The sequence below is a fragment of the Tetranychus urticae genome, chromosome 1 (genome assembly GCF_039701765.1).
Source record: "Tetranychus urticae isolate SD_2017Ah chromosome 1, NJAU_TeUrti_SD_1.0, whole genome shotgun sequence".
NCBI lineage: Eukaryota > Metazoa > Arthropoda > Arachnida > Trombidiformes > Tetranychidae > Tetranychus > Tetranychus urticae.
Window position 1 is genome coordinate 30,554,461 of NC_142958.1, and position 14,465 is coordinate 30,568,925.

Here is a 14,465-nt window from a genome sequence, read left to right on the forward strand (position 1 = left end):
TCCTGCAGTGAAGTTTCATTAATTGTTGACCTAAAAATTGAATCTATGTAACGATGAAATGATGAACATGTTTGAGCCTTTCATTCAACCTTTTGTGATGTTTTTTTGTGCTATTGTATTGGAAATGTTTTTATATCTACTTTTTTTTAATGATAAATATATGAAGTTACTCTTTTAATTAACACTATCAGGGAGGGCTTATCAACTTTTGATGAATCTGTTTGTTCAGACGGTGAGTTCAGTTTGTCAGATCTGAAAATTGAAAAACGGATTAATCAATTTGATTCACTTTGCTTTCCATGGTTCATCAATTTATCTTAATTGATTCCTTTTTCTTCTTCTTCTTCTATAACTTGCCATGTTGATGGTGGTTTCAAGTGGTTGTGGTGTTGTTCATCTTGAGTCTTGTTCATCATTTTCAGTTTGTTTTATCATCCTCCCTCTCAGTTTGATTGTTATTTATTAACCCTCTAATTTTGCTTGTCCATCTTCATCAACATTGTTATTGTATATCTTTTTCAGTAAATCTCATTCACCAATAATGCTATCATCTTCAACAAAATTTTCACTTAATACTGAACAAAACATTAGACAACAGCAACTTGATTTGAAGCTATAAATATACCTCAAGAAAACTCACATTTTCCTGTTTTTTAAGATACACCTAAAGATAACAATGAATGTTGACGATCCTTTGCCCATGTAATATCGATGGTCAATTAATCTCTAGAAGGTGGATTCGACACTCGTACTCGAATCTTGTAACTCACGGAACCAGTTTGAATGATTCCTCAAGTAACAGTCTTAGGCCTACCCAGTGATGGTCACTGTAGCTTCAACTCTGTGGATACATTTACGGTTTGATTTCAAACCTCCAACAAAACCCTAAAATTAACAAAATTAAAGATTAAAGATATGAAATTGTAGTTTAATTGTTTGATTTCGGGCGATTTAATGAAGTAATTATTGTCTAATAATTTATGTAGCTTCAGATGTTCAACAGATTTTTATTAATAACACTTGTAAGTTGCCTTATTTCAACTCAATCCTGGGCCTGAATGGAGTCAATGGCATCCTGAGGTTTAACCATCATATTGTTTTAACTTTGATTAACTGATCACACAATTAAGAGCCCTAGATCTAACCTTAAGGTAAAGGGCTATGAGAAGTAACCTTAAAAGGCTGTTACTTGATTAAAATCAGAGTTTCGTATAAGCTGACAAAATGAAATTTTAACTTGAAATTGAATTTGAAATTGATTTTCAGTTTTCCTAATAAATTGTGAGCTTTGTTTTTAATTAAAGTATGGATCACTTTCTGGTAGTTTTGATATCAATAGCTAATTAATCAGTGAATGATTTTATGGTGCCAATCATGAATGTGATGGTAAGACAAAATGTCTTTGAAATGTTGATTAGTGTAAAATTGACAAAATTAAATTAATTCAATTTGTTTATTAAACGTTTCTGTCAACAGTTAAAAGCAAAACATTGTCCTCTATAGCTTATAATTTAACTGGATTTAAAGCTGGTTTATATCGTCTTTGAACGCATTTCATTCAAACAGGGAATCATTTGAGCTGATTGCACTTTACTGTTAATGTTTTTGGTAAATATTGATCCTAATCAATACTGAGCCATATTAAATTGGCTTGATCTATTCAATTTTGTTGATATAAAATTAAATGAAAATCACTTTTAGCTTCTTCTCAGCTTATAACTATAATTGTTAATCCTGTTCATGGCTTATTTTACAGGCTTATCACTCATCTTCATACTCATCATCTGATCAGATTAATGAAACAGCTTTGATCATGGTTATACTGTTGTAGTTTACAGAGTCAATGAGTGTTAATTATTGTTGTTAACAGTGTGATTATAGCTGAGATTCACAAGTTTGTTGATTGGTAAAGTTAAATCATTTATAAATCTGTAAACAACTAAATTACCTTTTTACTTGCAAAAAAATATCCAAAACTGAATAAAGGTTAAGGCATTCAAGAAAGCATCGTTAATGTTGATTCACTTGATTGACTTGGATGGATTTACATTAACAGAACTGATTAATTCAACAGTTATAAATCATAATTTCATTTTCTGATAGACATTTAATAATTCTTAAATCATAATGATAGTGAAATGACCAAGAAAATACATTTATATGTAAATATGATGAACCAAAATCAATAGGAGGTTGAAAATGAATTTGAAAATGGCGCAACTGAAAAATTGCAGATGATATTAGACGCCATTATTATAGCTTTTGGTTATTCAATTTTAACTTATGATGTGTGATAATGTTTAATGTTATTTTATTTGGTTATTATCATTTCTATTATTTGATATTTTCATAAATCTGATATCTCTGAGTGTGGCCCAGGACTCACCTTAAGATCACAGTTGTAAGAGGTGAGAAATAAACAACAACAATCTTGAAGACATGACAAGTTTAAGGTAAGTAAAATAATAAGATGATGGGTAACACAAGAAACAAGAAAGCGTGAAAATTGTTCACCTATGTAATGAAACTCTTACGTTCATCTTCATCATCTTTCATTCTGGCCTGTTTATCATCATTTTCATCATAATTTTTTCTTCTTCTCCCTCTTTTTGTTAGATGTTTTCTACTTACCTTTTGACTGGCATTATATACATAATCTTTACGGCAAAAGTGAGAAGCAAAGATGATGTGAAACTAAAAGGTGAGAGATGAAAGCCACCCTTAACAAGCCTCTTCATCATCATCATCAACTTCATCAGTAGATGATGATCAACCAAGGTGTCTAATTATATTAAATACATTTTTCTTTCATCATTTACAGGCCATCTTCATCATTCAAGTTGGAGCTATTTTTGGAATAGCATTTTACAAAGGTTTTGTCAAGTTTATTCAAGTCAACTTGAAATAAGGAGGGGAAAGTGGGTGGGAAGGAGTAACATCAAGGTAGATGATGGAGAAGAAGATTATGATTACAATGGGATGATGAGGATGATTCTGAAGACGATACAAGGTTAAGGTGAGTCGGAAGGAATGTATTGGTGGTCTCCCATCAAATTATATGCTTGTTCCTACTGTTTAAGACAAGACCAAATATCAGAGTTAGATTCATGTTCAACATTTTTCTCTTCTTCTTCTTCATCATCTCCTTAAAAATGAAATGTTTAATATTATTTTCATTTCAGTGAAAAACGATGATAATGCTGATTACTATTTTCGTTTTTCTCTTACTCTTATATATATCTGAATATTATTACTTACAAAACGATTTTACAACATTGTTAGGTAATTGAAATCATCAAAAAGTAATCGTTGGGACACACGCATCAATTATATTGCCATCAGTTTCAGACTAAATTTTAAGTCTATTATTATTATCATTGACGACCTTACCTCTCATCATCATCATCATCATCATCATCATCATCTGTATTTACTCAGCATCCCTTTTCTCACTTAGCATCTTGGTCTTGATCATCATCTTACTTGCTCTACTCGCCAGGAAACCAGATCGAGATGAGGAACCGTTGATAATTTCAAAATTATGGTTTCAATTTTAACATTTTGCTTCTTCTTCTTCTTTCATCATCATCTTCTTCTCTGCTCATTTCCTTTAGCATTATCTTCATCATCACCATACTTAAGACAAACACAGAAAAAAAATGATGAGAAAAAGAAAGAAATGCGAAAATTTGTCTTGTTTGTCTTAAATTTGCCGTTCAAATGTAAGACCAGAAGCATTTGTTTGGTTCACTGGGTAAACTCAATTATTATCATTTGGTGATGATTATTGTTATTAACTGATTGTTGCGATATTGATTATCCATCTAGTTGATTACAAGGTTGCTGAGGGAGGGAGAGAAAGTTGTTGATTTGGTGTTAACTACATTTGTTATGAGCATTCATTCCAATATTTTTCTTACAAATTTTAGCGTAAAATTTTTTCCTTCTTCTTCTCATCTTATTTTTTCTTCTTTTTACAGTATCATCGATAAAATTTGAATGCTGATGACGATGTTGATGGTGATGATTAAAAGTGGATAACACTCGTAACGAAACCGTAAACAGTTTAGTTACTAATTGTAGTCCCTTTCGAGGGATCAAACTAAAGGTTGACATCAACAATTTTGAATCATTGAGGGAAAAACTTTCCTTAACAAACCGCTGAATGAAACTAACCGATTTCAACGATTGAAGTGTAAATATTAGTTAGTCAACTAAGCTCGTTTTTTCACTACTAAGTTCAATTGATAATTTTTGGCCAAAAATTTATCTTTTCAGAAATATTTTTCTTCAATGATAGAGAATCCATTAAGCCTTAATCCAGTATAATTTTCATAATGATCATGATTCAAATGCATTACAAGTTAACAATTCAAATAGATCAACTCTTTACCAATCTTATTGGGTTAACCATAAATTATGATCAGAATAATTTGTTTGAGCGTAATTCAAAATCCAATGAATGCAATTTCAAATCTTCAGGTAAATCATTTGTCAGATCAATTCAAGCCAAATTCATTCAACATTAAAATTAAATTTTTTTTGTTTTTTCAACAGAAGCGCAATTTTGGTTTTCAATGTTTACAATCTCGCAACACCCAATGAAGATGATCAAGATGATGGCGGAGTTATTGTTGGACCAAATTGTCACCAAATTGTCTTCTTATTACCTGTTGTTTTTACCTTTCTCATCCTATTGAAGACTTTTTTCACCAAAAAATGCAATTTAAAATTGAATATCTTTACACCACGTAACTGAGCTAGGAACTGGTTTACTTGCTATCAACTATCAGTTAACAATCTTGCGATCACTGGAGATGATTAAGCTAGGATAATACTAACTAGGTTTGTAACTTGTTACTTATTATAATTTAGCTTCTTTCAAGGTTTCCAATGATTTAAACGTTCAAATATTTACTCTGAACTTAAAATTTATTTAGTGATGATCATTTGAAATATTATTATTACATGCACAGTGGCTAAGGTAAGCAACTGGAAAGGAGGCCAAGTTTATGAGGAAAATACGAAATAGTTAGTTAATCAGCGAAAAGCTGCAAATCAATTGGTTAATTTAAAAAGGTAAATTACGCTAAGAAGGGAAAAGAAGATGTTCAATCTGAATCTGTCTTTGGATGAGGACAAAAAGTCTCATAGAGAGTCTAATATTTGTCTTTAAAAGCTCATAAAATAAAAGCTCATAAAATTTGTCTGTCTACAGGTAATTTTTAACGCTTTTTCATCTCAAGTTACATTCAGTTAGTTTGTTTGTTTGTTTATCATCACCAGGAGCCCATATTTTATTGAGGTAACCCAATAATTATCATTATAATCACTATAAGTCACCAACAGATACAACAAGCACAAGCCTATAGCATTGTTTTGTTTCAATCTTGATTCCAAGTGAAACCCATTAATCTTACAATCATTTGATTCAATCACAATCATCATTGGAAATTATTTTTCCTCAAGTAGTTGAATGATTCATTAAAGCTTTAATCCAATTGTATAGTTATTTGCTAATTAAATTTATAAAGATTTAATGTTATTTTTAATTAAGATTTTCAACATTTCAAATGTCCCTCTTTTTTGTGTGTCTTGTCTGTTGCTATTGTTAATGACGGTTGTTGTTGGCCAAGTCGATGAAATGAAATGTAAATTTTGTTTTCTCATATTTTGTTTTTAATTTGTTAATAATTTAATAATAATTTGTTGTTGTGTCTATTACTGAGTTATTAACATTATTATCGTTGAACTTGGAAAAACACGCAAAGTACAATTACCAACTGAAATCTTAATTATCTTACATCTTTTTTAACACTTTACTTGACTCTATTGTTGCTCCAACGTGAAAATAATCATCATTTAATGTAATCAACTTTCAACATCTTTACTTATTCCTATTTATTGTTATTTACTGTGATTTAGTAGGATTCATTATTATGTCTATTATGTAGATTTATGTATAAAAAAACTTAGCTTATCAAGTTTATTATAATATTTATAACTTCAACATTGAAAATAATTGCTTTTTTCATTAACATTGTCTGGTGAAAATGGCAACCAAAATTGTGGCCTGATTGAGTTAAAGTTAATATTTTTTCTCTTCTTTTCTGTTTCTCTTCCAGTTTTTAGCTGTTATAAAGATGATTATTTATCTATTATATTGGAAATTTTTCGATTCAATATTTTCATTCCCAGTGATTGGAGTCAAATTGTTTGGTTAACTGGTGCCATTTATCAATTTCACAGTTATTTTTGCAAGTAACAGTTTAACCCTGTTCATTTCATTCACTATAAGCTGTTTTTTGTACAAAACAAAATCCTATTTGTCTACTGATATTTTAACAATAATGATGATGAGGATAATAATATGATTACATCAGGGTCAAGTAAAAGGTCAGTAATCTGTTAAAATTCATAGCGTACTTTGAATCAAAGTTGAAATGCCTTCAATCATGAGATTATTAGCTATCATGGCTACCTTTGGTTGTTTTACTCAAAATTAATACTGATTTCATTTTATTTTTTATCTACAGTTACAACATTACTAGGCTGGTTGTTTGGAGGAGGCCAATTTAGTAACATTAACACTCTCGTAATTAGCTGACTATGAATGCGTTTTTTCGGTTTGCGTTTTTCTTACCAGTCAGTTTCATCCTCTCCAATCAAGAGGTAAATCACGAAACGAAAACTAATTAAAGTTAGATCTTAATTAACTCTAAGGATGGAATCATGTGCAAATGATATTTATACACAATCTGAGCAGACTTTATTACAAATGGAAACCAGGATTTGGATTACATTTACTACTTCAGTACAATGTGAATCAAATATGAAAAAGGAAAACACAATCTTGCAGCTTTTCAATTACAATTCCTGCATCTGTAGAGATATTCAAATCAAGTTCATACTGAAACTGCATTTTGTTGACTTGAGTAGGATCGACATTATAATCAGTGTCAGATGAAACTGTCGGAAAAAATTGAATCAATAAAGTGTTATTCACTTTGATCAGTCGATTTTAATCATATTTTGTGTCCATTTCTTATTTTTGAATCTTTAAATGAGGTTAATTGGATGCTTATTAATTTGTAAATCATCAAATTAACATGTTTATTTAAACCTGTTAATTACTGGTTTATTCATGCAAAAATAGAGGGTGAGTCTTGATGTATTAATTTGCTCTCTTTTTTCCCTCTAATGATAATTATTGATTTGAATATTTGTTGATAAAAAATCGAAATTCATGTTTTAATCATTATCATTAAATGTAAATTCAATTTCCATCGTTTTGCTGATTTTGCTTTACTTCATGCAAATTGATTTAATGTTATCAAGTACAGATTTGAATGGAGTGAAAATATGTCAACATTTGTCAAAACATTTCAATATTTAGTTAAGAATCATTTTTCTTCCATTTAACTTAATTTTGTTTCATCTAAAATTGCTTCGAAGTGATAAAGTAATGAAGAAATGGTTAAATCAACTAAGAGATGGCGCTAGCTATGAACACATGTGTGAATGTTTTTGTCATGTGGATGTTAAATTTTTAAGAAACAAAATTGTATTGAGTTTGTTTTCAATTGTTGTTTTGTAATTTAATTTGAGTATTTAACACTTCGTTAATTATGGGTAAAGCTTGTGGAGTTTCTAGACGGAGGAAGAAGAATGCTCATCCCAGATTCAAACATAAGTCAAAGTTGGCCAAAGCTAAGAAAAAGCTTATCCTCAGACAGGCAGTTAAAGAGTAAGTTTGATTTGTTTTTTATTTTGGTTATTGATTGTTTTTTTTTTGATTTAACTAATTTTACTTTTTCATGATTTCTTCTATCTTTAGTCCTCTTATTCGGGAAGCCTGGGATGTAAATAAAAGTAAATCAAAAAACATGGCTAATATTGGTTTGGCTGACAATCCTAATAAAATAATTCAAATTCCAAAGCCATTTGAAGTTATGTTTGGTCCGAAAACTGTTAAGGGTAAAGTTAAACACGTTGAACCTAAAAGAAAAGATGTTCTCGAAAAAATTGAGGAAAAAAGTAAATATAAAAAGCCATTGACGTTCCATTTTGGACCAGAACTTTGTCAATTTTTAACCACCATGATGGCTAAACATGGTGAAGACTATAAGGTGAGTTACTAGACTCTGCTTTATACTGTGACATAGTTTTAATCAATTTTGTCTTCCTTTACAGGCCATGGAAAGAGATCCAGATAATCATTATTTACTTTCGGCTGGTTTACTGAAACGAAAGATAAAGCAATTCTTAACCAATCCAATAACAAGTGAAGCCTATGACAACGCCGTACAAAGCCTGGAAAATGATATAATATCTGTTGAAGAAGATGCACAAAAAAAAGCGAAAAAGAAGTCAAAATGACGGAAAATAAAAATATTTAATTCTACTTTTTTTGAAATTTTTTTCGCGTAGACAAACCTTTGAACAGCTATAGTCATTGACAAGACTTATTGATTGCTATTGTATTATTAGCTTACAGATTCAGGAGAATGTTGTTAAGGAAACCCAAATAATCATTAGATATTTCAGTTGACAGGAATAAGACAATTTAAATTTATCATTATGCCTCGACAATTTGTTTTTAGTAAACACTTATTCCACTTCAAGATAAAACTTGTAGATGGAGCCATTTGCTGATCATATGTTTTAGAAATGCAAGATTAAACATGTGATTTTTTTAATTGTTTCTTTAATTGTTGATTTTTGTGTAATTCCAATTATAGGTTTGAATTTTATTCAATTGAAAAATTTGGTAATTATCCTTCAACTTAATTTATGCTCCATCGTACTCAATTAATGACAAGACTGATCTCAAGCATGTCTAAAGTTAATCAAATCAAAGAAGGCAAAGCATCAATTAACTGTTCAACTGAGGTTTTTTACAATCCTGTGCAAGAGTTCAATCGTGATTTGAGGTAAGTGTGATCATTGGGTGAATGATATTCGTTGCTTCAAATTTTTTGGTACTTTTTCTCTTCCAACAGTCTGGTCATTTTGGATACATATTTAAAAAATAAATTATGGGAAAAGGGAACCAAGAAACCTGTTGAAACTAACTTCAAATTATGCGAAGCTCTCAGTGCTACTGGGCTTCGGAGTATAAGATATGCTTTAGAGTTGGAAAACAAAGATCCCATCAAGACATTCATTGCTAATGATCTATCCATGAAAGCAGTTGAACTGATGAATGAGAACATCAAATCAAATGGCTGTGATAAGTTGATTAAAACTACAAATGAGGATGCCTGGTTAGTTATCATTATATGGCTAAGTTTATTTTGAAAAGTCCATTCCATTTTAATAAGATTTTTTTGTATTTTCTCGACAGCTTACTTCTTTATAAATGTCGCGATCATTCCGACAAGTTTTTGGTCATTGATATCGATCCATATGGAAGTGCCGCTCCATTTTTTGATGCCTCAGTTCAAGCGTTAGCTGATGGAGGATTGTTAATGATAACTTGTACCGATGTTGCAATACTCTGTGGAAATGCTAGTGAAACATGTTTTGCGAAATATGGTTCCATGTCACTTCGAACGGAATCTTGCCATGAAATGGTTAGTTTGGTAGACCCCCATTTAAACGAGAGTTATCTCATCTTTTTTATCTTTTCGACAGGCACTTCGTATTGTCTTGCATGCAGTAAATTCATCAGCAGCCCGCTATGGAAGATATATCGTGCCTTTGTTATCTGTTAGTGTCGATTTTTATGTGAGACTCTTTGTTCAAATTTTTTACGGACCTGGATACGCAAAAATGAGTGCAAGGTAAATCATCTTCAATCAACTATGTGTTATCTTATTATTTAATTTTCAGCTCATTCTCTTAATGCCTCGCTGTCTTTCTGATCATGTCTTTCAAAATTATTAGAGTTATTCATCAAAATAATTCTGATTTTCATCATCCTTCCATTCTTGAATATTTAAAGTTTTAAAGAAAACTATTTTCAGCTTTTTTAAGTTAATTGCATTTTGATATATTTCTTTAATCACAGTAAAACAGGAATGGTTTTCCATTGTAATGGATGTGAATCTTTTACAACTCAAAAACTTGGTAACGTTACCTTAAAAAATGCCAAATCAACCAAGTAAGTTATCAAATTAAGTTCAACTTTACTCCCAAAAGACACTTACATTTCAATTCGCTTTTTATTTTTCAGTGTTGCCTCTAGATATAAATTTACACCATGTACAGGACCACCAGTGGCCGATAGATGTAAATTTTGTGACCATCATCATACAATTGGTGGACCCGTTTGGTTAGATAGTATCCACGACGAGCAATTTGTAAAGCTAGTTAAGGAGCGACTGAATGAAATTGAAAATACATCTTCAATGAAACTTCAAACATTTAAACGAATCAAAGGAATAGTTGAAGTAGTTAGTGAAGAATTATTAGATGTTCCTCTATATTATGGATGTGATCAAGTTTGCCGTACAATTAATTGTATTCCACCTAAATCTGAAATACTTCGATCTGCCCTTTTAAACTGTGGTTATCGTGTATCAGCTTCTCACGCTCACCGTTCCTCATTTAAAACTGATGCACCCAATCAAGTGATTTGGGACATTTTTCGTATGTGGGTTAAGACTAGAGGTACAGTTGACATTGAAAAATTGGCTGGTAAAAGTGTAGCTGAGAAAATCTTGAAAGCACCCGTTTTATCAAATATTTCATTTGAAATTCATCCCGATTCACAACCACTTTCAAGAGAGAAAAAACTTCTCCGATATCAACCCAATCCGTTACCATTTTGGGGACCTAAATGTCGTCCTGGTGAAATAAATTTGGAAGATGAAAAGCGAATTAAAAATCAAGGAAAAAAGAAGAAGAAACTTGAAAATGATGAAACACAAAGTGTCGAACAAACATCTCAATCACCTTCATCATAAATTAACAAACGCCAACATCATTATCATCTTAATCGCACTCTCGGAAGCAATTGTTTAATGACTAATGGATTTGGCATGATTACTTGTAAAGTGGATGCTTATTTGTATTTTTAATCATTCATGCTATATCCTTCATTCACCTTTTTTGGCTCTCATTATGCCAGTAAAAATGCAAAAAAACAATCTATTTCTCAATTATCATCCAACAACCTCAAGAAGACTTTCCATGGCTATCAACATTGTTTTTGACAACTTGAAGTTAATTAATGATGTACAAATGTTTCTCTAAAAATTAAGATGTAAATTGCTAATTCTCTGATATTAACTTGAACAAGAAGCAGAAGTAAACCTTATCAGTTATGAATTTGTATACGTATCAGTGTTTACGTAGTTCCATTGATACAATAATTTGCATTGGTTGAGTATTTGTGTTAAACAATTTTTCAGCCAACAAATCTTTCATCTGTTATAATGAATTCTGTAATCTTACGTCAATCTTACGTTGATAAACATGTTAATTTGAGCTGTGTTTAAATATTGGTTAGGTAACGGTTCGTTGATTGAATAGGTTGAGCTTATGGTTAAAAAAGATGTTTTATCTTGAGCTAAAATCAAGAAAGTGTTTAAAAGGATCCTTCAATATTGTTACATTGTTCCTAAAGGAAACAAATGATATAAGTTTGTTAAATTAACAAATTGTTGTCAGAATGGATAAATTCATTTTACAAGTGTTAAATCAAGTGTTTATTTCCGATGAGCATAAACCTGTTGAATAATTTGAGTTTAACAACAAAACTTCTTATTGTGACTATCTTATGTAAATGATGTTAGCCAGTTATTGTTAATTTATTAAGTTTGTTTTATTGATAATTCACGAGATTAACTGTGATGAAAATTACTCTGACAGTTTAAGTAATATATTCAGCTCAAATTAACAAGCATCAATTTTGCTGGAAATGTTAACTATTTTCCATGGAAATTGTTGTTAGGTAACTAGTGAGTTGGGTTACAATTAGGCTTTGATAATGTTATTATGAAAGGCTCTAGAATATGATTCAATAAGATTGTAACCCTGATTTACTTCATCTGATATACTGCTGATCAACAAGTTAGACGTAAAAATTCATTAGACATGATGAGTTCTTGAAAAACATTTATTACCATTTGTGTAAATGTTGACTAAGTTGTTATATTAGATTCATTTTTTCCTGGATTCCACTCATCTGTATCAAAAATCATCATTTGCACCATTTGAATGTCCAACTTTTCCAGGTTAGTTTATGTCCAATGCTTCTAATTCATGTTATAATTATGTCAGTAGAATGAGCAAAAATTATCAGATGAATTAATCAGTGTGTTTATGAACATTCAATTTCTACCTTGTTCTAGTTTTTAATCTTATTTAACTTTAATCACCATTTTCTTTGCCAATTATACTTTCCAAATCTCCACTCATCAAAAAGTGTTAATAGTCAGGATTAAGTGTTCAGTCGGATGAAAATGATCGTTTGTTTACCTTACTAAGCATTTTCTCTTTCTCTTGACTCTGAATACTCGTTTGAAATAGCGACTTTTTTTGCACAATCATGTCAACTTGATGGATTAGGTGAACATGATATCCTTGATGAAGGTGGAGTCGTTCAAATTGTATTCTTCCTACTCAATCAGAGCTTATTTCAATAGTCATCATTTTTTTTGCTTGCAGCCTTAAGAGCATTATATATTTGGGTGGTTTATGATGATGGTGTTTCCGTAATTATGATGATAATCAATATGATCAGTGGTCAGTGTTGTAATATTAGAATCATGCAGGCATTGAAGTTTGTTCAATTTTCCTTTTAAGTACACAATGAGAACATCATTTGTGACAGCAATATAAAATGCTTTTCCAAAAGCTCCTTCCAGAAGTGTGCTATAAATGCACATATAAGAGTAATTATTACCCTTTCTTAATAGCGCTTACACCAATAGATAATAAAATTGTAGAACCATGTTATAGATCAGCTCATCTTTAGTAAATTAATCTGAAATTGTACGGATATTTAGATACCAAGCAAAAAAACGTTTTGTGAGTGCTATTAAAATATAGAAAAGGAGAGGGAGTTAATGTTTACTTCTAAATTACTTGATATTAACGCAATCTAAAGGATATAAAATTATGTTTACCTCATTATTTACACCAAATTCAAGGTTCTTGGATATTTTTTTGTCAAATTGCCGATGACACTTTACAAGCTCCAGCAGTTCCATTGTACAAAAGTATATTCAGAGAGTGAATTGCTTTCCATTTTTAGAAGTTACGTAAAGATCAAAAATTTCGTTGCAAATAAGATGATCACATTAACGCATAGTTAATGGACAAATTAACAACCCCTCTTGGCCTCTAATTATATCAAAATTGAAAATTAGCTGCAATTCAATGCCAGTAAGCCAGTGACACAACACCAAGCCTTTTGAAGGTTACGATTACCAGCAAATTTAGATATTTTGAACCAAGAAGAAGTAAATCAACCAAGTTACTCATCATTCCAGAATTGTTGAATTTATTTTCACATTTGATTGAGATCATAGCTGGAAATTGAAGTTTATTATTGTTTGCACCATAGCAACTTGTAATATTGTTCATTGCCTGTGAATAAGATAAGAGACGATTAGATTAAACACATGGATTATTAACTATTTACATGCTCTTGAAATGTGAGTGGAAAATGAACAGATGTATCCAGCAAATAACTGAATAGCCATGAAGTTAAAGATTGAAAGAGGTAAAAATGTTCATTCTGTATGTAAATTGTTAATGAAAAAAAGTCAAGATTAATGAAGGAGAAGAAAAAAACCTGTTGAAATTATTGGTGGTGTTCCTGGTGTTGTTGATGAAAATAATCATGGTAGTAATTGACTTTCACTTAATTGAAATAAGAGTAGACAAATTTTGAAAGGAAAACAGAAAGAAAGTAGACAATGTAAGTGAACAATTTGCATAATTAAATCCATCACAGTTTACAATTAAATTTCTTTTTAATTGTTTTCCTTCTGTTTCAATGAAAGAGTGAAAAACGATTTGTTGCCGCCCAAATTTTATTTTAATGTTGAGGTATAATGTCAAAAGATATAAGGCGCTCAAAACAAAACATTTATTGTAGTTGTATGAATTGACCTTTGACATGATTCTGAGTTTGAATAATTCATCTATTTTTTTTGTTGAGTAGATGAAATTTCCAAGTCTTCATTATCAAAATTTGGATAAGAAATTGAGTTCACATGACATTTTGCTTCAACCAAACAATTCATTTCATATTAAATTTGCTTATTTCCAGATACAATCCTTGAACTTTTTCTAATAACAATTACATTATCATAATCAAAGTGTTGGCTTTTAGTAGCGATAGTTCCTTTAAGAATAAAATTAAGATTAACTATTTGAGTTGAGTAAAGAAATTTACTAATTTTGTTACAATTTTATAACAATAATAAGATAAACCGCCCAAATTAATTAAATCGCTAGATGGCGCTAATCTAGCGAGTGATTCATAATAATTTGTTGAAGTTGAGCAA

At 30.5% G+C, this 14,465-nt stretch overlaps 2 protein-coding genes and 3 long non-coding RNA genes across 7 annotated transcripts; 4 read left to right on the top strand and 1 right to left on the bottom strand.

Moving 5' to 3' along the window:
• The first annotated feature begins 2,133 nt into the window (after nucleotides 1-2,133).
• Nucleotides 2,134-4,195, top strand: LOC107362133 (uncharacterized). Its single transcript, XR_001568615.3, has 4 exons — nucleotides 2,134-2,453; nucleotides 2,617-2,701; nucleotides 2,822-3,016; nucleotides 3,981-4,195. It is a non-coding gene; the product is annotated as an uncharacterized LOC107362133 (long non-coding RNA).
• Nucleotides 4,196-5,222: 1,027 nt separating this feature from the next.
• LOC149094946 (uncharacterized) lies at nucleotides 5,223-7,025 on the top strand. Of its 3 annotated transcripts, none has more exons than XR_016197708.1 (3): nucleotides 5,223-5,305; nucleotides 6,126-6,396; nucleotides 6,537-7,025. It is a non-coding gene; the product is annotated as an uncharacterized LOC149094946 (long non-coding RNA). The 3 variants fall into 3 exon arrangements; XR_016197707.1 differs by lacking the exon at nucleotides 5,223-5,305 and adding an exon at nucleotides 5,398-5,651; XR_016197706.1 differs by lacking the exon at nucleotides 5,223-5,305 and adding an exon at nucleotides 5,652-5,924.
• A 528-nt stretch (nucleotides 7,026-7,553) lies between these two features.
• LOC107361650 (nucleolar protein 16) lies at nucleotides 7,554-8,404 on the top strand. The gene is made up of 3 exons (XM_015928497.2): nucleotides 7,554-7,747; nucleotides 7,838-8,129; nucleotides 8,194-8,404. Exons 1-3 carry the CDS (start codon nucleotides 7,629-7,631, stop codon nucleotides 8,377-8,379), a joined length of 597 nt encoding a protein of 198 aa, XP_015783983.2. The 5' UTR covers nucleotides 7,554-7,628; the 3' UTR covers nucleotides 8,380-8,404.
• Nucleotides 8,405-8,666: 262 nt separating this feature from the next.
• Trm1 (tRNA methyltransferase 1) lies at nucleotides 8,667-11,274 on the top strand. Its single transcript, XM_015928494.3, has 6 exons — nucleotides 8,667-8,933; nucleotides 9,003-9,266; nucleotides 9,347-9,575; nucleotides 9,637-9,785; nucleotides 10,013-10,105; nucleotides 10,178-11,274. Exons 1-6 carry the CDS (start codon nucleotides 8,794-8,796, stop codon nucleotides 10,908-10,910), a joined length of 1,608 nt encoding a protein of 535 aa, XP_015783980.2. The 5' UTR covers nucleotides 8,667-8,793; the 3' UTR covers nucleotides 10,911-11,274.
• A 471-nt stretch (nucleotides 11,275-11,745) lies between these two features.
• LOC107361652 (uncharacterized) lies at nucleotides 11,746-13,957 on the bottom strand. The gene is made up of 3 exons (XR_001568541.3): nucleotides 13,748-13,957; nucleotides 13,077-13,539; nucleotides 11,746-12,985 (listed from the first exon to the last, which is right to left on the bottom strand). It is a non-coding gene; the product is annotated as an uncharacterized LOC107361652 (long non-coding RNA).
• Between the last annotated feature and the right edge of the window lie 508 nt (nucleotides 13,958-14,465).

Bases quoted from the DNA above. Each gene is read 5' to 3' on its own strand.
- Trm1 (XM_015928494.3), top strand. From the start codon at position 8,794: ATGCTCCATCGTACTCAATTAATGACAAGACTGATCTCAAGCATGTCT. The intron at 9,786-10,012 runs GTAAATCATCTT...CTTTAATCACAG, and splicing joins TACGCAAAAATGAGTGCAAG to TAAAACAGGAATGGTTTTCC. The intron at 10,106-10,177 runs GTAAGTTATCAA...TTTATTTTTCAG, and splicing joins AAAAATGCCAAATCAACCAA to TGTTGCCTCTAGATATAAAT.
- LOC107361650 (XM_015928497.2), top strand. From the start codon at position 7,629: ATGGGTAAAGCTTGTGGAGTTTCTAGACGGAGGAAGAAGAATGCTCAT. The intron at 7,748-7,837 runs GTAAGTTTGATT...TTCTATCTTTAG, and splicing joins CTCAGACAGGCAGTTAAAGA to TCCTCTTATTCGGGAAGCCT. The intron at 8,130-8,193 runs GTGAGTTACTAG...CTTCCTTTACAG, and splicing joins AACATGGTGAAGACTATAAG to GCCATGGAAAGAGATCCAGA.